Source organism: Mugil cephalus, chromosome 9 (genome assembly GCF_022458985.1).
Source record: "Mugil cephalus isolate CIBA_MC_2020 chromosome 9, CIBA_Mcephalus_1.1, whole genome shotgun sequence".
NCBI classification, from domain to species: domain Eukaryota; kingdom Metazoa; phylum Chordata; class Actinopteri; order Mugiliformes; family Mugilidae; genus Mugil; species Mugil cephalus.
Genome location: NC_061778.1, coordinates 12,366,393 through 12,392,059, shown reverse-complemented (window position 1 = coordinate 12,392,059; position 25,667 = coordinate 12,366,393). Strand labels below are relative to the sequence as shown.

Sequence of the window (25,667 nt, the reverse complement as noted above, 5' to 3'; positions counted from 1 at the left end):
CAGACACGCGAGCAAACCGCCGACACACACGCGCGCACACACACACACACGCGAGTGTTGATGCACGCCTGCATATAGTCTCTCTCATAAGTGAGACTCTGTCCATGTACTCTCTGCTTTAGTGTTCATTTTAAACCACTTTAAGTCTTTGCTGAATCCCACCCACTCAAACGATGTCCTTCCAGATCTCACCTGCAGCAGGCTTTACTTTTTTTTTTATTAAGGATTAATGCTGTTTCTTTCTTCTTCGAATATTTCTATGCTCCGGTGATGACACAATGTAAATAAAAATGCATTTTGCAGCAAGAAACCTAAATATTTGCTACCGCACCAGAGATTCGTCTCCTCATTCGCAGAAGCCGCACAGAATCCTGCTAAATATTTTTAATATTAATGATTGCCTAATAAGATGCATGTAAGAAAGTGATGGCGGCTAATATATATATATTTATGTGTGTGTGTGTGTGTGTAATGAGCTGTATGCAAATAAGAATGTGAAACAAACCTGTTTATGTTTAAAAAATATCCCAAAGGATCGACCGTATGTGAATCACAAATCATGATTAATTAAAAAGAGGCCGTACGGTTTCATACGTCTCAACTGCTCAAAGTGCACGTGCTCGCAGCAAGAAAGGCAAGAAAGAGACGACAGAAAGCCTGGAGTTGTGTGCTCCTCTACTGGAATATTTTATTGTTATCATCATCTGTATCACTGTTTTATTTTTTACATTTGTTCATTTTATTTGATGAGCGGGTGGAGTATTCACAAAGATGGAAGGATAACGTTAGATTCACAGTGACGGGCAACGGGTTAGCTGTTTAATCCAACAACGACAAATAAAAAAAAAAGAATACACGCACACACACACTCACACACACACACACACACACATACACACACACACACTCTTGCACGTGGAAACACACGCATTCCTACACACGCACGCGTATTATACCAGTAAACGTCTCCGTGAATGTGCGTGCTCACATGTGTTAGGGTACGGTTGTGTAGCGCACACACCAGATCTGAGCCCAATTAGAAATGCTTTTTTCTTTTTCTTTTTTTTTGACATCAGAACATGAGAAGTTTTCACATAATCTGAGCCCTCGGATTAGACTGTGATCTCAATTTGAAATCAAAAACAAACAAACAAAAAAAAACTCAACAGATTATATAAATGTATGTGGAATGAAGGCTCTACAAAATAAGTGCTGCCAAATAATTTGAAGTTCATTTCTCATAATTTATATCCCCGTTTGTTTAAATTTTACTCTTGTCACACATTTTTATTTAATGTTTTTAATACTGTGCTTGGCGGTGTCACTATATTTTAGAATGAACATTTACAGTCGTTATTTTAAATAACCAATACAATGCTTTTGACTCAAGCAAGTTATTTCATTTTAAGTGTTTTGTTGTTTTTTTTTCCAGTCCTGAGAGGAATCCGCATCAAACTGAAATTTAAAGTGTTTAATAGGCCCACTTTTTTAATTTAAAACTCCAGAAATGGATGTGAAATCAATGGGAGAATAATTCTGTTTTGTTTTATTGACCTCTCCTGGTCGTGTTTTAATGACCGTACGAGGTCTCAGGTCTCGGTTATCTTTTTTTTTTTTTTTTTTTTTTTAAAATGAACGTTCTTCCCCTCCACCACGCCGCTGCCCTCGCTCTCTTTTCTGTTTTAACAGGATCCCACATCAAGTGCTTTGAGTTCACACCAGAACAAATTTCAGTTAAGTGCTCAGAAAAAAAAGAAAATAAAAGACAGAGGTTTCAAACACTTCTGCTCTGCACCATTTTTTTCCCCCTCAGAAAACATTTTCAGAAACATATTTTATAGGGAATAAAAAAAAAAAATTGGATGATACAGTCCATCCAATAAAACAATGTTATTCTGTCTGTCTGGACACATTTTTACACCGTTCTTCCATCTGTATCATCTGGTGAAAAAAAAAAAAAAAGAAAGAAAAAAAATAACAAACAAGAATATGGCTTTCATACACAAACACATCTGCAGCATCATACAGAATATACTATAATTAATACTTTTAATTAAAACAAATCACTTTCCTACAATCAAACCACAGACATAGCATCCTTTCTGCATTGCATTTTCATCCCTTATATATAATGGAATGTCCGGGACGACATTATTCATAGTTTTGTCCCAACAGTGTGCTTTAAGTATGGCTGACAAATGAATACTTGGATTTTTTTTTTTAATTATTATTATTATTATTATTCATTATTATTTTCAGTCTCAATATAAAACACCAGAAGGCGGTCTCTGTCTATCTGAAGGGAAATCCCTTTAACCAAATTCTCACCCAGTGGAAGAGATGACAAGAATAATACTGCAATAATAAAAATGTATATTTCAAAGTCCCTTTCCTTCCTACAGACAAGTGTCCATCTCTTTCTACTGGTTTTAGGGTTAATTGGGTTAATTGGAGGGACGGTAACGAGGGCGTGAGCTGAGGGTCTTCATGGTTTTGTCTCTATATACAATATGGCTTCTCTGAGTGGAAGAGACACATAAATCAACACAGTCATCTAGAGAAAGACACAGAGCAGAGTTCATTATTGTAGTAGAGACGAAAAGTCTTTAGGGACAACTATGTCAAAAGTTTCCATGTCCCATTTTCTCTGAGAGTCACTGTCACTTGTCCACATGGATTCCTATGGCAGTGACTTGCCACACGCTTCAGATTGCAGTTATTCAACTCATTGTCCAATTAGTCACGTCCTCAGAGGCTTAATGTCCTGCCACTTCCGTCTCTCCTGCCCTTTTCAATGTCTTTCTTACTGTCTTGTCACTTTGCTCCGTTCTTCGTATTTATTTTCTTCTCTCGCCCTCAGAGAATCAGTCCTCCTCCGTGCCCGCAGCCCCCCTCAGTCCATTCATACAGAAGGGCAGGCCGGAGGAGAAAGGGTTGTCGGATGGGGAGAAACCGCTGAAGGGTGGCAGGCCGGCCAGCCGCTGTAGGTGGGGGAAGAAGGCAGGTGGGGGTCCCTTGTGGTGGTCCGAGCGTAGCTGCAGGCCATCGCTGTGTCCCGTGCTGTGGTGGTGTGAGGGGGGCAGCTCAGGTGGAGCGTAGCGGATAGTGCTCGGGGCGTAGAGGCTCTGAGGGCCCTGCGGGCCGAGGGCAAGGGGGTGGAAGAGGACCCGCCCCGCTGCGCCGCCCGCAGCCAGTCTCTGCAGCAGCTCAAAGTCAGGGCCGTTACCTGAAATGGCGCCACCACCACCACCACCGCCGCCGCCGCCACCGCTGCGACTCACCGCCCTCTCCTCGCGGGGCAGCGGGGAGGACACGGACATGGCCGGGGACAAAGCTGGGGACGGGGGCGTAAACAAGCCTTTCGGGGGGGCTTCGCTGCTGGAAGAGGAGTCCGGGATCGGGGTGGTGGGGCTGTCGCCGTTGAGGCTGCTGGAAGGCGTGTGCGCGTGCGAGGGCTGGGAGGCGTGTGCGTGCGAGACGGAGGTTTGTGTGTGTGACCCCCAGCGCCCTCCCGTGTTCAGGGCTTCGTGTTCAGTCTTGATGCTGGGGCTGCCAGACAAGGAAGATGGAGCCACCACACTCTTCAGCTGCTGGATCACAGCCCGGCCGTTGTGCACTCTCCCCCCTCTCTCGCCTCTCGTCGGGGTGTCTCCCCCTCTACTCTGTTTACCTCCTCCCCCGCTGTCCTCCTGTTTCAATCTGTCGCTGTCTCCCCCTTGGTCCCACTCGGCCTCCTCCTCCTCGTCCGCCTCGCTCTCGCTCGCCAGGTCCGACGAGGCCGATACGCTCTCTTCTGCATGACGGAGCTCCTCCAGCCTGCGCCGGGTTTCTGGGGGTGCGCCCTCGGGGTCGGACCTCAGCAGGCGCTTCCTCCTCTCCTCCGATTGGACGGCGGTGGCCGCAAACTTCTCCCTGCCTTTAGAATCAGGGTCACCCTTCCCCGCTGAGTTCTTCCCCGGCTGTGATCCTGAGAGAGAAGGAAGATGAAGATTTTTTTTTTAGAAGACATATAGGGGGCGTTTCTGTTTGTTGGCGGACGACACGGAAAGGCAGCGCTGTGCACGCTGTAGTACCTCGGGCCTGCGGGGAGCTGTCGGCGGGGGACGAGCTAACTCGAAGTCGCTCGGCTCTTATGCTCTCCGGAAGCTGCAGTATATCCAGGGGAGTGTCGGGCAACTCTGTTCGACTGGACGGGCAGATGTGAAAAAGTGAAAATGAGAGAGGGAGAAAAAGGTGGACGTATGCGTAAATGATCATCTACCACTTAAAACCACTTACACTTAAAAAACACTAGTGCTATGCTGATTGGAGTGAATACTTAGAGACGGGAACAACATATAATCATCCTAATAACAACCTCCGATAGCCAAACCGCCTCGCGCCCCCTCTAACCTGAACCTAACACACACCCAGACATTCCAACAGCCCTCAACACACACACGTATACACACTACCGCATAGGCAAACAGACACATAAGCAAACCCCACCCTTCATAACACACACACACACACACACACTCAGCGGCCCACCTATACACTGTTAAGCTCAGACAAGCAGGAGGCTGTTGGGGAAGTTAATGAGCTCTTGTAATTACAGCGCTAATTAACTAAAACACCATTCAGCCCCAAAATTCTGACATCCATTTGTTGTAATTATATAGCTTCAGTCCAATTAACATTGAAATTCAGCCTCCTCCTCTTGTTTTTGTCTGACGGCTCTGCTGCCGTGCACACACTTTGTTCTGATGTCTGCTTATGTGTGTGTGTGTGCGTGCATCTAAGCATATTTTATCACGGCCCATGTGATAAACATATAAAACGACAGCAAAAGCAATATTATTACCTATAAGGGGTGTTCAGACTGAAAGCAAGATCCAAATAGGTTTAAATGTCTTTTATCAGTATTATAAAATCGTATCTGCTAATTAAGAGATTTGATAACTATTTTATTTGAAATATAAAAAATTAACATTTCGCTGCCCAGTTAGGATCAGTTAAATGCGGGTTCTGTGAAAGTAATTGTAAAATTTGTCAGCGATTTATGAGAAAACATATAAGACAAATTTAAATATTTGAACATTTATGTGGAAAAAAAAACACCTTCAAATATGATCGCAAAAAGTAAAGTGCTTTGCTTTGATGTCCCTGGTTTGCGAGCGCAACTTTTTTTCACGTGTCGGAAGCAATGAGACTCAGTATCTCAGTAATCCCACCACATTTCATCATCTATCCCTTCAAAGGATCTCGCTGCACAGCTGGGTGCCTGCGTATATAAACTGGGCTCATATCAGCACTCCTGGATAACAGACCGTGGCTCCGTTGCAGCTGCGCTCACCTCAGGACATAGTTAACCCAGATGACGTTGCGTTCGTGGGGGGCTTTGTGGTTGATGGAGACGGTGGCAGTGGACTGGATCCACAGGTAGCCTCCTCTCCTCTGAAGCCAGCGATAGTAACCCGTCACTACCTGGCCTTTCCTCAGCACTGAGCGAAGAGAGGGGAGAGGCACGGAAAAAGGATGTTATTGGATTGTCAGTTCACGATATTGGCAGCAGAGGGCGCCTGTCACATCAGGACAGGGGGACGTGTCAACAGGCTCTCCTTGGAGTTGAGGTAGTGTGAAGAATAAAGGGTGTGGGAATTGATTCCATGTATGCTTAAGGGTGTGACTCACAGTCCTCGTGGCTCTGTCGGAGGTTTTCAAGGTCTTCCACATAGATGAAATGGTAACAGGTGTGTCCCACCACCTCGGCTGGGGTCAGATCCATGTACTCTGAAATCCTTTAAAGCAATGCAGCAAAATGGGGGGAAAAAAAAGAGAGCATCTAAATCGGGGTAGTTGTGTGTTCTAAAACGTATCGGCGCTGAAACCAAGACTTAATGCATGACACCAAACGACGCAAAACACTCACCTGTTCTCACAATACGTGACCTGCAGGTCCATGTTGACGCGGAAGACAAACATCTGGCTCTCCATGCGGACTTCGTTCAGCGTGGAGGGCGGGAGAGTGTGCGCCAGAGCGACCAAACCCATCGGCCGGCGCGTGGAGCGCGTGGAGCCCGGGACGAGAGCAGGGCGGCAGCGGATCCGTCCCGTCACGTGGATCACCTGAGAGGCAGAGCCGTAATTTTTTACACACAAAGACGATTTTGCAAGAGGACGGAAAAGCAGTAGTTTTTTTGGTGGAAGTGCAAGACAATTAAAGAACTAAAAATATGATGGCAAACGGAAGGAAACTCCGCAGTGTGCATTAGACATAAAAACAATTCATATTAGAGCCAAAGCATGCAGCCCGCTGTGGTGTTACAGCAGCGAGGGCAGTTAACTGCGTTATGTGCGGCGGTTCGGTGTGAAATAAGGTCACGGCCATAAAACATAAAGAAAACAACCAACTTGACGACGCAATGAAACACCGGCAGCACAAAACAAAATGACAAGGGTCTGCTTGTTATTGTATGGCCCCGTGAGCAAGGAGGCAAACCGAAAGCACGCGTAATACGAGACGTGTTTTCAAATTATGGCAAATTATTTTCTCAGTTACCTTGTATCCAGAGGACTTGACATGCAGACCTCTCTTGGTGAGCGTGGACTTCATGCGGATGAAGAAGCCACGGTCGGGAGGCTCATCGGCCGGAGAGTGAGGACTGGAAGGTGCTGCTCGGGGTGAGACGCGGAAAGGAAGCGGAATTACTTTGCAGAATTCATCAGAATGAATGAATGAAGACGACAGACTTTCTTCTATTTCTCTCTGCGTTCTTTCTTTATTTCTTCCTAATGATTGAGTAATCGACACCACAGTAGTACCGGGTTCAGGGGTACCAGCAAGGGAGGAGGTGGACGCGGAGCTGGAGGCGCTCTCGGGGCCCGTGTGGCAGCCGGCCTCGGCCCTCAGGTGGGGCCTGATCCCCAGCCGCTCGGCCATCTCAACGTGGTCCGCCGGGTGGATGTAGTCGAACACGCTGCTGCCGGTCAGCTCCACCTGAAGAGACGCGCGTACGCCGATCAAAACCAGACGCTTAGGGCACAAATAACTACACGTGAGCGAGCACACACTGGAGCCCACACACACACACGCACACACAGGAAAAATCAATACACGTTATGACAGGAAAATGAAAGCGCCGCTCCAGGTTACAACTCAACAAGGAATGTGGAGGTTGTAAGACACCCGCGCCCCACCCACCAACACACACACACACACACACACACACACACACAGACACAGACACATACATTAAAGTCCAGTCTCGGAGGACCAAGTGACTACAGTACTACACAAATAAAACCGGGGCAGATAAAAATCAATTGTATTTGCTGATTAAAAACAGGTGAACTCCAACTATCTCCAAAGGTCACATTACTATTCTTCTTATTCCCCGCGTCCCTCCCTGCTGCTTCATTCAGTTACAGTCTATCCCGGCAGGCATAAAGAGGAGTGCAACAGCTCATACGGCTCTATATGATCCTATCATCATAATGCATCATAGTCGCATCTCTAATCATTTAAAGGTAATAATGGCGCTGCTCTTGCATGGCATCCATAAAACCGGCACAATCGGAGAAGGTGTGATTCAATCTGAAGCTGTATAAATGAGCGTGCGTGCGTGTGAGAGAAAGAAACAGAAAGGGGGAAAGGAGGGGGGTGGCGGTGGCGGTGGTGGGGGGCATGCATGCTTACACACATCTATGCAGCTTCTATTACATCTGTGAATGTGTGTGCGTCCACGCGTGTGTGTGTGTGTGTGTGTGTGCCAATACCATTCCATCTGATAAAGCCGTGGCTGCAGCAGCCTCACACCCTTGTCTGTAGGACACAGCCATTTATTACCGGATTAGAGCCATTTACTGCAGGCTTTATGGGAGCTTCAGCAGGCCCTCAAGGACATCACAGCCAGGGAGAGGAAGAAGGGGAACGGGGGAAGGCAGGGGGAGCAGGGGGAATGAGAGCGATCGGCGATGAGCGAACGGGAAGGGGGGGAAAGATGGAGGAAACCCCGCTGAGTTAGAGAGGATGATAGAAGGGATAGAGTATCTTATCCCTGACACGCAGGGTTTAATTTCTTGGGAGATGCCCCTTTTTTCTTTTTTTCTTTTTTTTTTTTTTGGAATTGGGCCACGTGTAATACACATGACACCAAATTCAAGATTTGATGGGAGCCACATGGTTCTGGATACAGACTACGCAACTTATAAAACAAGAACTGGGTCCCCACACTGGCTTGAGTAGAGAGTTGAATATGCAATTTAATATAGCAAAAAAATATACAAGTTCATGTCAATAAATACAGCTAAAGGGAGGGCCAATATGCTAAATAATAATAAAAAAAAACAACCGGAACAGAGTTCATATCAAATGTTCTAGCCCTGCATCCCTGTGTTCACTGTTAATTTCTTGCTTTAGGCCAAGAAATAATTTAAAGTCTTCATATTAAAATGTCTAAAATCTTGACATGTTTTTAAAAACTTATCTTGAACTTGGAAATTTCAAATGACTGTTGCTGTTAAAGAGTGGCTCTGGTATTAGCCGGCCGAGTGGTATGGTAGAATAAAAGTGTGTTTGGAAACTTTACATTTCTTCTTCCAAACACTGTGACTTCTAATTCTTCTCGTATGTCTCGTCCTGATCTAAAAACAAGCGAGGGTGCTACGTGTGTAGCCCAACATCCCGCACTGTTCCACTAGCTATAAGCTCACATTAAATACATCTTTTTTTCGTTTCATGAAACATTTCATTCTGGGTGTAATGGGTATGTTTAAGAGCCTAAAAGTGAGCATCACGAGAGTTAAGTCGGTTACGTAAAAACATCCCGAATCGACAGTTTTTCTCTGCTGCCTCTTCCCATCAGTATGCAGATACAAGATCTGCAGTGTAATTACTTTTCTGCTGCATCCCTTTGATTCGTACATCAAAACTGACTCATTTATTAATGTTTTAAAATTAAGCGTCGGCATCAACACATTTAGAGGCCGAACATGTTGCAAATATAACGACGGAGAGTTTGGCTTCGCAAATTCTGGATGAACCTCCCTTTAAGATTCGTCTTTTATTACTTATGATATGAGTTATCTCAAGAGTTATCTATCTATCATTCTGTCCGTCCGTCCACACAGGATTAAGTTGGATTACGTGAGTAGCAATTCCTCTCCGAAACAAATTGTCTTTTGCATTTACCTCTGCCCAGAACACTGGACCAGGCATTTGAAAAGAAAAGACACAATCCCCGGGCCCTGTGGTATTGGAGAACAAGGTAGAGAGACAAACAGGTCCTTATGGGCTTTACCGGGCTTAAGACCTATCCGAATAATATCACTCCATCACAGGCGGGGGGGAGGGATTGGAAAAAAGATCAGACAGAAATGAGAAGATGAGAAAGAGACGGAGCGATTGAGAGGATGAGTCAGGCTCAGACATAAAAACAGGTATAGAATGTGGCGCGAGGGGGAGACGTGAGGAGAGACCGAGATCATTCAAATGTCTCCGAGCGTTTGTGAGTGTGTGAGTGTGCGCGTATGCGGGCGCACGGCACGCCTCCCGTTTCCCCCCGCGTATGTGACTAGACTCTGTGTTTTTATGTCTCCGCGTGTCATTGTGTGTCATTGTTTGTGTGAGCAGTTGTCTGTCAGTGCATTCCTGCGTGTGCGTGCGTGTGTGTGTGTGTGTAGATATGCACGTGCATGTATGTATGGTGGTGGGGTGGGGATGGGGGGTGGGGGGTGGGGTGGGGGGCAGCGAGCAGGGGAAGGAGAGACATGATATAAATAATAGCAGGGGGCTTTAATATGTATGAGGCATCCGGGCAGTGGTCCACAACATACTCTCAGCCCTCAGCCCTCGCTGACTGATGGGAGAGGAGAGAAGGAGGGAGGGGGGCGAGGGGGGAGAGCGGGGAGGGGGGGAGCGGGGGCTGCATACTAACCATTCGCAGATCAATTCTCTCCTCCCTCAATCTACCATCCTTCCTCCCTTCTCTTTACCCCATTTATCCCTTTTTTTCCCCCTCCTCCAGGCCACTAGTCTCACTTCTTTCTGTTCTTTCTCCTCTGTCCAATTCCTCATCTTCTCCACCCTTTGTCCCTCCATCCATTCCGTATTTCTTCCACCCCCCCTGCATCCGCTATACGGCGTGCCCAGGTTTATCCCCGTGCTTCCGGCCCAGAGAACCAGTGAGAGGAAAAAAAATAAATAAATAAAAAAATTACACCTGCAGGCGCCAGGGGAGTGGACGGCGGGTTGTGCCCTTGGTCAAGGTGCCTGACCTGGACTAAGCCGGCTAAGAAACCCCACTGTCAGGGGAGCGGCCCAGGGTGTAAGCCAGGGCGGAAGGGTCAGATGGAGGGGGTGGGGGGGGGGACAGGAGATGCAGGGTAGGGGCAGTCCACAGGGGCATCATGCCCTCTAAAACAAACCACCGGTTATACTTTTTCACTCAGAACATCGTTTGTTTGTCTGTCCTTCCCATCTCCCCTGTGTCCGCCTCCACTCGCCGACCAGGTCTGCCCAAGTGTTGCTGTCCTCTCCCCCCCCACCTTTCCCTTTGCTCTTTTTGTAGGTTTCTCTTTCTTATTGTTTGTGTCCATAAACACACCACATAATCCCGCTCATATATCCCCCTAACTCACTCTATCTGCCCTTTCTGGCTGTCTCTTTCTGATCATAAACCTCCTCTGTCCCCGCCTGCTCTCATCTCTTCCAGGAGGTAAACGTAGCGTTGTATGTTCAAGGTTTTGAGCGTAATCTTCGATCATAAATAATTTCATTAGAATGCTGATGGCTTAGGCCTGTTTGAGTAGATGTGATGGGTTAGGCCATCTGCTCTGCTGATAAGAACAGCTCTGTTTTATTAGCATCTCCACCAAAGCCTCGGCTGTCTTGTTTACCTAGGCAATCCCAAGGCGAATTTCATTCCTACTGCACATTTAAACTCTATTTACACTCTCAGACTCGCTCTCTCCTCTTTACCACTGTCTCCCTTTCCTCTGCTTTATTTTCCTTCTCTCGTAATTGTCTGTCTTCTTCTCTCTGTTTCTTCCTCTTTGTTCTGTCTTCTAGCTGCCACCACTCTCATTGTCCGCTGGTTATCCTTTAATTTTTTTTTTCTTTTCTTTGCTCTTACATTTGAGAGCGAGAGCGCACGTTTATGTGTGTTCCTGCAAAGCCTCAAATGACTCCTCTGCAGCTCAGAACAATGCTTATCCGGCCTGTCTTGACTATCAAACACGCACAGTTTTGTGTCACACTTAATAAAATATCTGAACCCCCATACGCGCATTAAAAGAGTCATTGGAAAGCGCTATCGTCCCTCGTCTCTTGCTGTGATGTAATTTTATCTACAAAGACCACAACTACCAGGCAAAAGTTTTAGAACACTAATATTTCTTTCTTTCTTTTGTTTTGAAATGTGTGCACTTTAATATCTTACTCTGAAATGAAAGCACAGAACAAATAAACAAGTGAAGTTAAAATAATAATAATAATAATAATAATAATAATAATAAAGGAATCAATATATAACCCAAAATATATATAAACCTTGAACTGTTCAAACTAACCATATTGGGCTGATTTAACATGTAAATATATTTTATGACATTCTTTCTTTCTAAAATCAAACCTGAAACCAAATATTTATCAGTCCACTCCATGTTTTCAGGCCTTCCATCTTGTTTCTATCCTGCAGTATTTCTGGTATAGTGTGGATGAAAGTTTTGGGTCATTATCTTGCTATAGGACGAAACCCAGACCAACTATACCAGAGGACACTGGGTGCCGTTCTAAAACTTTCAACCGGTAGCGTGTTGTCATTAGAAGGTGGTGACATATATTATACAATGCATGGCAGTAATAAACAGCAGAGGAAGAAGAGGAACAAAGGAACAGAGGAACAAAAGTTTCCCAGTCAACAGAAGACCTTGTAGAAGAAGAAACATGCCTTTAGAAATCCACGGAGAACGATTGGAGAGAGGTTTTATTTTTCATTTGTCAAAGTTTAAGTTATTCTTTCATGTCAGCTGGTCTGCCTTTCACAGAAATGTATATAAAATGCAGTGATTCTGATCATGCAGCAGGAACCATACAACGAGAACAGGTTCCATACACATGGGAGAGACTATTCAACCTCAATGGCCACTCGAGGTTGAGGCTGGTTGCAAATACCTCCATGTTAAAAAGCAAAACTTTGCAACGGAAATAAGCAAGTTTACAGTCGGTTTATAGCTAATTTTCCCCATTCGCGACTACCGTATGGGGATGAACTTATTATATAACTTCATAAAGTTATGCATAATTAAGGGCCACATTAAGCGACAGGCGAATATTGTCTCAGCTTTGCTAAGGCTCCACCTTTTTTATATGCACCATTTTTTATCAAGGCAGTTATGTAGACACAGTCACTGTTACGGTGGTGACGGCCGGTGCCACCCACATTGGGCTTCAAAGCAGCTCTTCAGGAATCGATGGCACCAGGGAGGGTTCGTCCAGCATTGTAAAAAGTCAATGTTCACAACTTGTTTGAGGTTTTTGCCTCACATTGAGCACATTAATTAAAAAAGGGGGGAAAAAAGTACCTCGATCGAGTGGTATTATTATTTTTTGCAGCTTTGAGAACATTGGATTTTTGTCTAATGCAATACTTCGAAATGGAAACATGGCTAACATTTGTGTGGCTGAAGGTCAAACAGTCTTGAAACTTTCAACCAAAGCACACTACTGGATTTCAACATTACCTTTGAAGCTAAAGAATAACTTTTAGTAACAAAGACATCTCGCTTGCAAAGTAGGTAACGGCAAGTTACGTTTTGTATCGTAGTCACGACTGTGAATGAATAGTGAGCAATATTTTAAACATTTGCTGTAGATAAAAGACGAAGGACACCCGGTATTAAATGTGTGTAAGTATAAAATCAGCTCAAAATCCACAGTTGCACAGCTGAAGAGAACATGAGGATTCAGCAGTTGGGTTGAAGAATTCCACTTCTGCCATCACAGCTCACACTAAATGACCGCAACTTTTGAAAACACACATTTGATTTGTCTGCTCGCACATGTTTTTTACAACTCATTTTTACCGAGACTGCGGATTTCGCTTTTGCTGGATCACATTTAAATGTGCGCAGGGCATGCGACGGAAGAAAAACTTACACTTAACCCCCGACGATAGCCCCCAATAACGGTAAACCTACACTTTAAATACACTCAATTACTGCTGGTACCGTTGCGCTAACTTCCCTCATTCGCCCTCTCTTCTGTGCTCTACCTATTCTTCTTACTTTGAAACATCTTCCTCTTATCACACCTCTCCTCCCATTCCTCCCCCTCTCTTTCTCTCTCCGGTTGTCTCTATCTATCTTCCCATCCCCCTTGGTGTTTTTCCCCCTCCCTACAATCAATGTGGCTTTTAAGATGCCTATCGATTTGTTCCCCTAGACAGGCCCTGCGCGCTGGGGCGACACTTTGATTGCTGGGCCAGTAATTACTGTTATTATTTATGCATCTGGGCAAAATGGCAGGACTTAACATTCACAGTACAAGAGGCCACAGGCAATCAACAGAGGTGAGCACCTGGAGAGTGGGAGAGGGCGGTAGAGAGAGGTAGAGGCAGAGAGGGAGAGGCATTGGCCCTGTGAGAGTTGCACTCCAGAGATGAGCGCGGAGAGTGCAGTCAAAGATATTCACACTCACACACACACACACAAACACACACACTCACTCCTGGGAGAGGATATGAAAGCAGAAAGAAGACAGGCACGTGTGTGCAAATGCACTCGTATACAAAGGAATATTCCAGTGTGTGTGTGTGTGTGAGATGAGGTCGTCTTACCTGTGAGAGTCCCAGGTAGATAGAAACTGTCTCTGAGATGTAGAGGAAGCGTCCCTCCTGACTGACCACGAACACAAAGCCATCTAGAGACTGCCCGCACGCGCACACACACACACACGCACGCACACATAAAGGCAAACAAGACAGACAAATTAGAGCAATTAGTGTGTATCGAACAAATTACAATGAGCTAGAGAACAAACAACCCGTCACCCCTCGGCCTCTCCTCTCAATTCGCGGGCGCGCCTCGCACACCGGCACACCGGCACACGTGCATAAATGTGAAGAGACATGAAACAATTCCCATGGACGCGAGCCGCGGCTACACACAACAGCTGTGAGCGAGACCTGCATCGCCAAACACTCAGAGGCAGATTTGCCACATGTTACACCGCGTCCAGAAAAAACACTCGCAAGCACACGTAAACAAATTGATCAGAGATATGAGAAACTGAGCTTATAGAGCCGGGCTGTTTCAATCACACTGTAATAAACTCAGAGTCAAAGCCTCTTCCTGGATGTCCAGTCGCGGCAGTCATAAACACACATTGGTGCGGACGCACATAGAAGCCGGAGTCATTACAGCCTGCAGTGATTCTAATGAGAAGTGAAAGGTATACAGCCAGCCCATTAGAGGGGACTGCTTCAGAGAATAATATTAATCGTCATAACAAGCGTCCAGGAGTGAGCCCACGAATCCTCAGCCTCACACACACGCGCATGCACAAAGACCAGGGCCACTTTGCTCTAGAAAAAATGATTGCTATTTTGGCGGCCCTAGTGCTTAAAGTGGCGGTGGTAATTTATGCAACTGACACATCCAGTATGCAAATGTGTGGCCGGGGTGTGGGGCGTCGTGTGTCGCGGCGAGGAGAAACCAGCCGCCTGAATGTCGGAGAACTAAAGTGCAATTATCAGGCTATTACTGCGGGAGGACAGCTGGGAGGGGAGAATCATACAGTTTTTCTGGAGCGTTAATTTGATTTCTATCAGCCCCGCTCCCTAAGCCTTCCTTCCTCTTTAAAATGCCAGAGGAGAGCAGACATATGTAACGTTTCTTTGTTTTACAACAACCTCCCCACGTCTAAACTCTCCACCTCCATCCCTTTTTTCCCCCCTCTACCTGTTCCCACTCCTACCAACCATTTCCAACTCCCTCAGTGACCCCCCCCCCTCCCCCCACACACACACCTCCTCGTCCAAAGTACCCTTTATTCACTTCCTCCTAGTCTCTACATTCTGCATTTCGTCACCCCTGCAGCCCTCCTGCCCAAGAATACCCCTCAGGCTGCATTCATCTGTCAGTGCAAAAGGGAGGCATTCTTTGGCAGCCAACAACATTGTCTGAGCATCTGAGCTTTATGAGATGTGTGTGCGTGTGTGTATGTGTGTGGATTTGCTAAGGAGTTTGCCTGGAAATATAAATCTTTTGAGTTTGAAGGAGGGAGTCTTGAGCCGGCGTTGACTGCACATGGCGGCGACACACCACAGCTCAGTCATGGGACAAAAAGCACTTATTAAATCTGACCCTGTGGTCCGTCTGAAAAAAAAAGCTTCTCTACGTGAATTAAAAAAAAATATATATACAAATATATAAAGAAAACTGTAATGTACATATAGATTTTTGACTTTTTACAGGCAAAGGGAAGCATTCGTTGTTCCTTTTTGTTTTGTTTTGTTTGAGGGGGGAGCTCTGCCACCACTACAGCTACAAACCTTCTAAAAACACAGCCAGAAAGCTGATGGATCATCTAAGCCGTTAAGATGCAGGAAGAAGACGCGGACGCCGTGGTGGTTACCTGTAAGAGGTGTGCCCCGAGGTGCTGCTCAAACATGTCCGTGGCCAGTGAATGAGTTGATCGTCTAACTGCAGAAAGAAAGAGAGAGAAAAAGACACAAACATGCATTAGAGACTATTTTCTTCCAATATTAGAGGGCCTTTTTTTTTTCTTGACTGTAGACATGTTAACAGGTCTCACTGATATCATTGAACCAACAAAGCATGAGCACCACCTGGAACCTGTCTGTAATTATTCTACAATACATTTGCGTGTTTTTCATGACAAAATGTATTCTATGAGGAAGGTCAATGACGCAGACAAACTTCTGCGTTTAGAGTTTGATCAGACGCTGCTTTTCAGGAGGGAAACAGCTAATCCCACTACCGTACGTTCAGATTTTAGATGAGCAGCACGTACTGTAGAAGCTACGACACCTTTGCTTTTCCTAAGGTTCCTCAAAATCTGAGAAACAATTTTGCCTGGGGGAGGGGGTTGAGTGCGCAGCCCGGTTTGAGTCCCACTGTGGACCCTCGCTCCATGACGTTCTCCATCTGTCTTTCTTCCAACTGTCTGTTATTCCTCTACGGTCTTCTCACTAATAAAATACTCCATACTTGGAAATGTAAAGCTTGCATTAACAATCTCAGAAAATTCGAGAAGGCATGAACCAGACTTGAATTAATATAGGGAGAAGCTCATCACAGAGGAGACATTAACGCGGTATTTTAATATTAGGTTAGAGTTATAAAATGATTCATATGTAACAGTGGGGTTCTATGGGGTGTTCTGATGCAGCATCTCTGTGCTGTCTTTAAATCTCACCTGAAATGAAGAGTGAGACTTGAACCAATTATGTCTGATAAGAGAAGAATCGACCGTGTTGGTTTTTGTTTTTTTTCCCCCCCTTAAAAAAAAAAGCACATAAGGAGTGGCGCTGTGTGACGCACACCACTCAATCTCCGCCAGACACGCAAACAAACAAACAAACACACACACACACATTTAGTGTCTGCATCACCACTCTTAATGCATCCCAAACACAAGCTATCAGAGCTGCTTCAGTGCCAAAGTGGTGCTGTTTACCAAGGCAATTACAATACAAATAGAGTTGGAGGTGGTTAGGTGGAGAGGGGGGGAGGGAGGAGGGAAGGGGGTGAGGATAGGTATGAGAGGAGCAGAGAGGGTAGGGAAAATGAGAAAACACTAAGGAAGGCGAGAGTGATCACTTTCTCCAAAGCAAACGCGGGCATGGGGGGCTGCAGTGACGTGGAAGATTAATTTAGCAATCAGGCGTATTTACTGTTTTATGTCAGAGGGAGAATGTGACGGTGTGTGTGTGTGTGTGTGTGTGTGTGTGTGTGTGCGTGCGTGTGCACCTGCGAGTGTGTGATTGCAAAAGTGGGGGACCATGTGTGAGAACTAATCTCACTCCAACAGGGCTGCTTTTGAACACAATGTTCCCTATCCAGCAGAGACAAACTCCGTGTGTACGTGTGCGTACGCAATATGTGTACATGTGTGCGAGCCCGCGTGCGTGACTTTAAGGATCATCGGATATCTGTGTGTGTGTGCGTTGCTGCAAGGCTGAGGGAAATCAATACACGTTATGACAGGAAAATGAAAGCGCTGCTCTGGGTTACAACTGAACACAGAGGGAGGGTCGGAACACACACACGGACGGACGCACATACATACATACATACAAACACAAACACACACACACACATATATATATACTGCCCAGCTGCCTGCTTGTGATGTGGGTTTGGTGAATTGGAGAGGGAGGCGTTCCATTAGAGCTATAGACACACACACACTTCAGGAATACACACAGTGGTGAATTCTCATGCACAGACTACACAGCAGCAACATGCCCTCCGATTAAACTACACAAATACCCGCGTGCACACACAAACTCTCTCTCTCACACACACACACACACACACATAAATACAGAGTTGCCGGACAAAGCCACAGTGGCATTGAGAGATTGGGGTCCCCCTGTGTGACAGAGTGTGAATATAAATAAGGCAAGTCCATTCAGGGCTATGAAAGGGGGTCTGGGCCTGGGACCCTTCAGCCTAGTCAGCCACTGCCTGGAGGGGGATGGGGGAGCGCCCATCTCGCTCTCTGCCTGCCTGTCAGGCTCCCTTGTGGGGCAGCGTTAGAGCTGCGGTCCTGGGAGTCTGGAAGAAGCAACCCCCATCACGACCACACGAGAATGAATCAAAAAGGACGCGCACCTTTTTATGTCAGTTTGCACAAGAAAGAACGAGAACACGAGTGTGCGTGCGTGTCTGCCTGTGTGCGTGTGTGTGCGTTTGTCCTAACTTCCGTGCCACAGATCCCTGGAGGAGGGAAGGTGATGGTGGGTGATCAGTTGTGCTGAGTAGTGTCAGCGGGGCGAAGGAAACGCTGGATGTGACATGAGGCCAGCAGGGCTGACAGATGAGTCACACCCCTGCACGCACACACACACACACACACACATCCGCAGACACAAATACACAGAGGACCATTTATTAAAGACTGCCATGGTACAATAGGGCGGCCAGGAAACCAAAACACTGGACCTGGTGTGTGCGTGTGCATGTGTGTGTGTGCACGCCAAGACCAAGAGAGTCTCACAGCGGTGTTGGTATCTCACCCCGAGAACAAAGATCCTTCTGTAGTGCTGGTGTGAACCCCTACTTCTATAAGTGTGTGTGTGTGTGTGTGTGAGGCGCTGCATTATTCTTTATGTATCCTTAAATATTATCACATCTATAATATCGCGTCTAATTATAAACTTATTAACATCGTGCAAAATTAATTAAACCATTGATTCGAGCTATCAGGAATAATAACACTGTCCTGCAGAGACGTGGGAATGCAACAACATCAGTGCAAAAATACCGGATCAGAAAGGATAAGAAACACAAGCCGTCAGTGAAGCCAGGTAATCCAAACTAAATCTTCAGCCATTAGACGTGTGAGTGAACAACGATGGCGGAAGAAACAGTTAGTTTATATGCGACCGATTGACTCGTAAATTCTTGAACTTGCACTTTCAACACCTCGTCTCGTATAGTTAAACAACACCGTCACATTTCTTCTTTAATGTGAGAGTGAATGAGATGCGTGTGGTTGTTTGCATCAAGCTGCCGACAAATTGTCCATCAAGGGACGAAAGCTTTTTAGAGTGAATTGATTTGAATCGTTTGGAGTTAAAACTGAAATCTGCGCCCAAGATGTTGAACTTTAGTCATCTGACAAACTTTATTGTTGTGTTGTTGTGGATTTAGAAGGAGTTGGCGTAAATCAAAAGTCACTCCTGCAAATAGCGCGGCACATGTGACACCCATTTTATTTCTACATTTCCTCGTCTTGTGGCATGTTTAAACAGAAACCTTGATCCACCTGACTGAAAAGTAACAGCACTGAGAAATAATGAATGAGGTCTAAGCAAAATTTAGACCAGTGAAGGACTTCATTATCAACTTTCAGCTCAAATGAAGAGGTCTAGATAGATTTGATAAACTGCTGTCTTCTTTAAAACCAGATGACTCATTCCTTGGTCTGTCTGACTCACAGAGCCATTACTTTGGTAAATACACTGTTACCACAGAAATGTTGGATAAAACTAAATAAATAAAGACTTATGCTGTTTTTTTTTTTTTTTTAATTTTGCTTCTGCGCACGTGTGTGTGTACGGAAAGCGAACATATCGGAGTGGACCGGAGATCTTTGATCGCTCCGTTTGGTCACACTCCCATTTCATTAGCTTCCCAGGGCTCTGCTGCGCGAGGTTTAATTTCATTGTGGGAATAAGAGACAGAATGGGACAGGGTGCAATCGGACACGTTAATTATAGTCTGACTCGCAGGTCAATTCTCCAGGTCTCCCCAGCGCTCCACTAGAAGAAAAGATTTGAATGATTGAATGAAAAATTTGAATGATTTTCATTATGCCTCTGTCTAATACATAATTTAGTCCCAGTTAAGACCACGGGTGATGGCAGCACACCCAGACGTGCCCCCACCCCACCCCACCCCACCCCTACATACATGCACATACGTACACACCGCGTCCCTCTCCTCCCCCACAGCGTCAACCTTTTTAACCAGGTTAGGGTGTTACCATGGGAACCAAACAGATAACACAGAGTGTTTCATTCTCTCCCCAGACCTCGTCTCTCTGTCTTCGTATTTGTCTTTGTCTCTCAAGTTTGGCTCGGCCGCCATAGTTTCACCCTTTCAAAACAAGAGCCCGATCGTATGCCAAGTTGTTTACTACCATCCAAATGTGACGTTTCGTCTGTTCGACAGACACCGAGAGAAAGAGTGACCCTAATCGCAGCGTCCTTCTCCGGCACAATTATCTTCTCACTCCGACATCCATCCCTCCCTCTTTCCCTCTATCTCTCCTCTATCTCTCTGTCTCTTCCCCGTCGCTCCCTCGCTCCTTTTGCGGTCGAACATAATTTGAGTGCAATTAACTTCCCTTAAAAGCCCCGGCTGCTTTAAACGCTGTGAATTAGAGGGGAGGCAGACGCAAGGAGATCGTGAAGAGGTGGGGGAGACAGTAGATGGAGGTGAGGGAGACGAAAGCAATGAAAGAAAGGAGAAGTGGGAGAGACAGAGAGAGAGGGAGAGGGAGAGGGAGAGGGAGTGAGTGGAGGCAGAATGAAAGTCAATGTCTCCAGCGCTGGGGAGGTAAGAGGTGTGTTTGACCTCACTAGCCGAGACAGTAAAACACTTCAGCTGGCCCTGTTGCTGGCACTGAGTTGTCATTGTACTGTACCTTGTAAAAGACTGAGGGAAACTCCAGCTGCTATATTAAACCTGGTAAAGGTTGAGATGATCTAAATATGCTTTCTCTTTCATGCTTCATTTAAAATGTGGAAACCTAAAAGACTTTTGTAACAAACATATCTTGATCTCTGATATACAGGTGAATGAGTAAAATGAAATTGCTTGAAAACTAAACAGATATGTATGTTTACAAACAAGTAAATTAATTCAATTAATTCAATATTGGTAGTTGCCTAAAAACACCCGATCGGCAAGCACCAACGTCTGGGAGTGAAAAATGAAGCGTCAGTGCTGAAGTGCCAGCTTTAGGTACATTTGCTCAGACCTGGCATTAACATACGTCTTCGAATGCGTCTCCAGATCTGATCTCAGTTTCGCGCTTTGTATGCAAATAAACCCGGACATCATCTAGGCCTCAGTAGAATAGAAATGTGAAACACGACCAGCTCTGTTTTATGTGTGTGTGTGTGTGTGTGTCATGACTTGGGCACACGTGTTAAGTTAATATTCATTGATCTCCACCCTGACGTTAGTTAGACCTGCACGAAACTTATAATATAACTCCAACCCTGGAAGTCTCCATACGTACTGTGATCTCTGGTAACAAAGGTAAATAAAGAGAGCGGCGGTGGAGGAAATAGTAACTTGTAATACCTTGTATCAGTAAGTCACACAGGATCACTCTCATGTACTCCTATTAAATACTTTCAATTGTAAATTCTTACTTAGGTTTATTTATTATTTAGCAAGTTAACAGCTACAAGGACAAATGTTTTAATTATCACTAATAAACAGAAATCACTTACCATGCTTTTTCCTTTGCATGTTATCATTTATAATAGCGGTTCTATGTTCTGTGACAAAACTCTGCTCATCTGTTGAGTACAGACGGTCTTAAATTAAATGCGACTCAGGACACACTACCTAAGGAACAGGTGTGGACACATGCGACCCAGACCACCACATGTGGAGACCAGATCTCTCGATTCAGATCTCAGTGTGTCCTGGGGGTCTTGTATGCTGGCCACTTGCAATCAGATAGCCCAGGTCAGATCTTAATGCAAGATCTGAACAGAGTCTAATTTCACCTAGACCTCCATGAGAATATATCCACCTTTCCAGCAGAAATGCACACGTCTATAACTCACCTGCCACTCCCTCCGTTTCAAACAATGCATAATTAAGGGTGCCATCAAAGCTTGTCTGTTTGTTGTCATCTGCCTAAGCTCCACCCAAGCTATATTTCTTTGCCCATTTTTAATTGGCTGCGAGTTGGGTGGGCACAGCAATTAGCTTTAAAACTGTTTAAATTCTATTTAAACCCCCCTTTTTTTATTTGGAAATATATGAAAAGAGAAGACAGCGAACACAATACCCGAACCTACAGTTACTGGCCGAGTTAATGATTCATGCTTAACCTCCTGGGTAGCAGCTATGTGCACACAGTTTTTCTGTTCAGTGAGGACACTATGTGGGATTTCTTTTGGCTTAACTGTTATCTTGTCTGATTGATTGTGTTTCGGCTTCTGGAGTGGTGCTGCTGCAGTTCCTAGATCCCAGCAATTAGTGGAGTGTATATAATTATATCAAGAGCAAAATAAAGCTAAGGAATAGCTCTTGTTAAAATAAATGTGACTTATCTTTTAATGGGACATTTAAGATGGCAGGGGAGGGGAAAAAAAAGTCCCCCAAAGCAAAATTTACTCCGAGGTTTTGAAACATAAATGATTTCAAATAGTCCTTGAATGTGCTGTGCAAATAGGTACACACACACAACCCAAACGGGAATGTACATCATGGGTCATTTTACTTTCCTGCCTTCAGCCTTCCCTTTTCGTTTGCTCCTTCCTTCCATAATCTGTCTCTCTCCTCCTCCTCCTTCTTCTTCTTCTCGCCCCCCCTCCTCCTCCTCTCCTGCTCTCTCAATCTCTCTCTCCTGCTCTCTTTCTCTCTGTGAAGGTCATGCAATTGATTTTCCTCTGTCTATTCATTTTTCAAGACTGGCTTTGAAACGTGGGAAGCAGACAAAAGCCACTCCGGCCCCTCCCCTTTCGCTCCATCTCTCCTCTCTCCTCCGCCCTCCACCTTCCCTTCCTTCCCCTCTCCGCTGGCCCTCGCCCATCCAAAAAAAAAAAAAAAAAAAAAAACCCTCGGACAAGAGGGAATGTAGAGGAATGCACCCCCCCCCTCACCCGACCCCCTCACCCACGCACACACTCCTCTATTTCCTCCCCTGTTTCTGTCTTTATTCCTTCCACATTTGTCCCTTCCCCTCCTCTCCGGCCTCCTCTCCCTTCCCTTTCAGCCGGATCTCTGACCACATTCCACTAACGGAATTAAAGTCATGCATCACACTTAAAACCCTGCCAATGCATTGTGGGTAGACTTGTTCAAACTGATGTCCAAATTAGCATTGCATTTTCAGCGTTGGCCCCGTGGAGACTGTACGACTCGTTTGTAAAAAAAAAAAAAGAAAAAAAAAATCTCCAAACGCTCAATAAAATATTTAAGATATCAATTCCTGACCTGCCGGACAAAACGTTAAAGATAATTCAGGCTGTGATATTGTCCGAAGCTGACGCGCGCTGCAGTTCGGAGCGTTTGTCAAGTGCCTCACTTCTCCTCGACCTTCACATAGCTGCTGCGGGGTTATATATATTTACAGTTATTGTCCACGTTTGTGGAAGTGTTTCTCATTACGGTGTAAACAGCACACTTCTCATCTTTCTACCACACTTTCAGTTCACACAGAGGACAGCACTATACGCGGCTACTATTCTAAACAGACGTATTTTCTATCAAGGCCAAGAGAAGCCAGGAACGCTGAGGCAAAACAATTCACTACGTGGAGAGTTCAGTCAAGGCTATGGTCGTGTGTAAGGCACTCAGACATTCAGATTGTGCTGCAAGGCATTGGTGATTACATATTGATGGAGCCCAATAGATTCAACCATAACAATACATAGACGCTATGCTTTGGATTTGGGCTCAATGTGTATGTATTATGCAGTTTAGGTTCTCTAAGGAGAATACTTTTGGTTTGCAGGGAATGATAACTAATAGAAATAACTGTATATTACAGCAATAATTCGCAAAAGTATAAAAGCACAAAGAATCCGTCAAAACCTCTTTTTAGTCGGTTGACCATGAGTTTACCGGTTCATATTTTTGGTTAAAACAAACTGAGCGTAAGTGAAAATTTACAAGAAAACCCTCTAAGTATTAGTAATTAAAGCTTACAATTGCTAAGTTTAAGCCAAGGATCACATTCGTGGCACATGTTTAAATGAAAAGGTCGACTAATGTTGAGTCCCCAGCAGGATCCGAGCTCTAACCAACACTGAACACTGGACCCTAGATTTCCAGTAATACATCGTTTCGTTTGAGGATCCCTGTCTAGTAAATGCCATGTCTTCGGGCTATCCCATAGTAAATTTGTCATCTCCAAACCCAACAGTAGATGTTATACGACCGTTTTCTCAGGGTGAGCGGTTCGCCACATGACAACTAAACTGACCTTTATGTGAAAAATTAGCGAAACGTCCCTTTAGGATTCTGGGAAAAAGTATTGTTTTGTCACCAGCACTGATTACTACTCATGCTCTTAAAAGCACCATATATTATCGAGAATGCGCGGTATGCGCTGTGGTAAAATGCACCACACAGAAACATGCTATTAGCATGAATGTTTTCTGCTCACATTTCCTCAAATTAGTCAAGAATAGGCACGAACGCACACACAGTCACACACTTCTAATTGTACTGTAGCTGCATCGTTTCCCCTCAGTAATAGTAGCAATTAGACAGGCTGTATAATTACACTGTCCTCGTTATATAGTTAATTTCTGTAATTACAAATTGCACCAATAGTTTCCTCCCTCTTTGTGTATCATCTACTTCCCCCTTTCTCTCTCTCACATGCACACACAACACATTCATTACATACACAGTCACACCAGCCTATGGAAAGCTTTGGTCTGATTATATGCACATGTATGTTTACAGGCCTGTTTACAGGAGTCTGAATGCTCGCGTACGCGGCAGCAATTACGATCGCTAATCGGAGACAGGATAAATGTCCGGGTCCAAACAGAATTTTTTGCGGTATGGGGTGTCTCTGTGGGCAGGACTAGGTGGGCGGATCGGCTTGCTTGACTGAGGATCGCTTTTGATTGAAAAAAATATGAGAGATGAAACTGAGATTTTAGCGGTTTGTGTCATTTGGCAACACATGAGGATGGTTATCTCTGCAATATAGCTGTCTTATAAACTGAAATGCAGAAAATGATTCATCACAACCATTTAATTCTGCACATTCGACCTTGAACTTTTTAAATACAGATTTTTTTTTAAGTGAAAAAATGTTAAAATGTCCTTTTTTTAATTTTTTTTTGTCAGCCAGGATTTATTTAAAAATATGAGGTCAAAAGTTGAAGACTTTTTTTCTGACCAGGCTCCACTTGGAGTAAAAAACATGACTGTTTTTTATGTAACTACTGTGATTTAACTTGAAGTCTTACAAAGTTTGCATACCCCTCACAGCTGAAAATCTATTACACTGCAGCATGAATCCTTTCACTGAGCAAGTGTTTGAGCCAGAGCTTTCAGTGTGTTCTGAAACAGATGCATTACCTACTGCTACCTACTGTTATGGAACATAAACACTTTGGTTGTAAGATTGCAATTTTACAGATGCCATCACTGACCTCAAGGGAACCATTGTTGATTTCCTAGCAGCATTTAATTTATAGGCACAGGTCTTCAACAGAAGGTCCGCAATCCCTAGGGGGTCAGTGGAGGTACTGCAACCAAAATCTTTGGTTGATTAGACTTTTCTTTTATATATATTTTCCAGATTTTCCCCCAGAAATTTCAATTTCTTTAAATACACATTAAAATGAATCCAACATATTTTAGTAAAGGGATAAATGAAGGCAGAAGACTTTATACTTGAGTAAGGATTTCACACGATATAGGAGCTGCCTCAAGCACCAAATAAGCCGAGACTTGTCAATCTAAGCCTCCAGTACACAGTAAGCTATCGCTGCTGAGCCAATCACGAGGTTGCATATTATACAAACAAACAATTTATATAGGGGTGTTTATGAAATTAAAATAAAAAAATATTTGAAACTGTGTATTATTTGAATAGCTTAATAGTGAATGCAAAATGATAATACTGATGTATATTTATAAATAGCACTAGGCCGAGTTTAGTGTAGAACACGTATAGAAGGTAGGGGGTCCCTACATGATCTCTCCATTAGTTTGGGGGT

The 25,667-nt window shown here is 44.7% G+C and overlaps 1 protein-coding gene across 2 annotated transcripts in view; it reads right to left on the bottom strand.

The window, feature by feature from the left end:
* Positions 1-663: 663 nt before the first annotated feature.
* The window catches only part of npas1 (neuronal PAS domain protein 1), a 35,591-nt gene continuing 10,587 nt past the window's right edge, over positions 664-25,667 (bottom strand). Inside the window, exons 4-12 of one of the 2 annotated variants that reach the window (XM_047595180.1) lie at positions 15,617-15,684; positions 13,818-13,907; positions 6,805-6,979; positions 6,542-6,654; positions 5,912-6,108; positions 5,674-5,780; positions 5,336-5,483; positions 4,074-4,186; positions 664-3,967 (exon numbers count right to left, since the gene is read on the bottom strand). In XM_047595180.1, coding sequence (XP_047451136.1) covers positions 2,865-3,967; positions 4,074-4,186; positions 5,336-5,483; positions 5,674-5,780; positions 5,912-6,108; positions 6,542-6,654; positions 6,805-6,979; positions 13,818-13,907; positions 15,617-15,684 — 2,114 coding nt within the window. In that variant the 3' untranslated portion in view covers positions 664-2,864. The remainder of the gene's footprint in view (positions 3,968-4,073; positions 4,187-5,335; positions 5,484-5,673; positions 5,781-5,911; positions 6,109-6,541; positions 6,655-6,804; positions 6,980-13,817; positions 13,908-15,616; positions 15,685-25,667) is intronic. The other variant, XM_047595181.1, reaches the window with a different exon arrangement.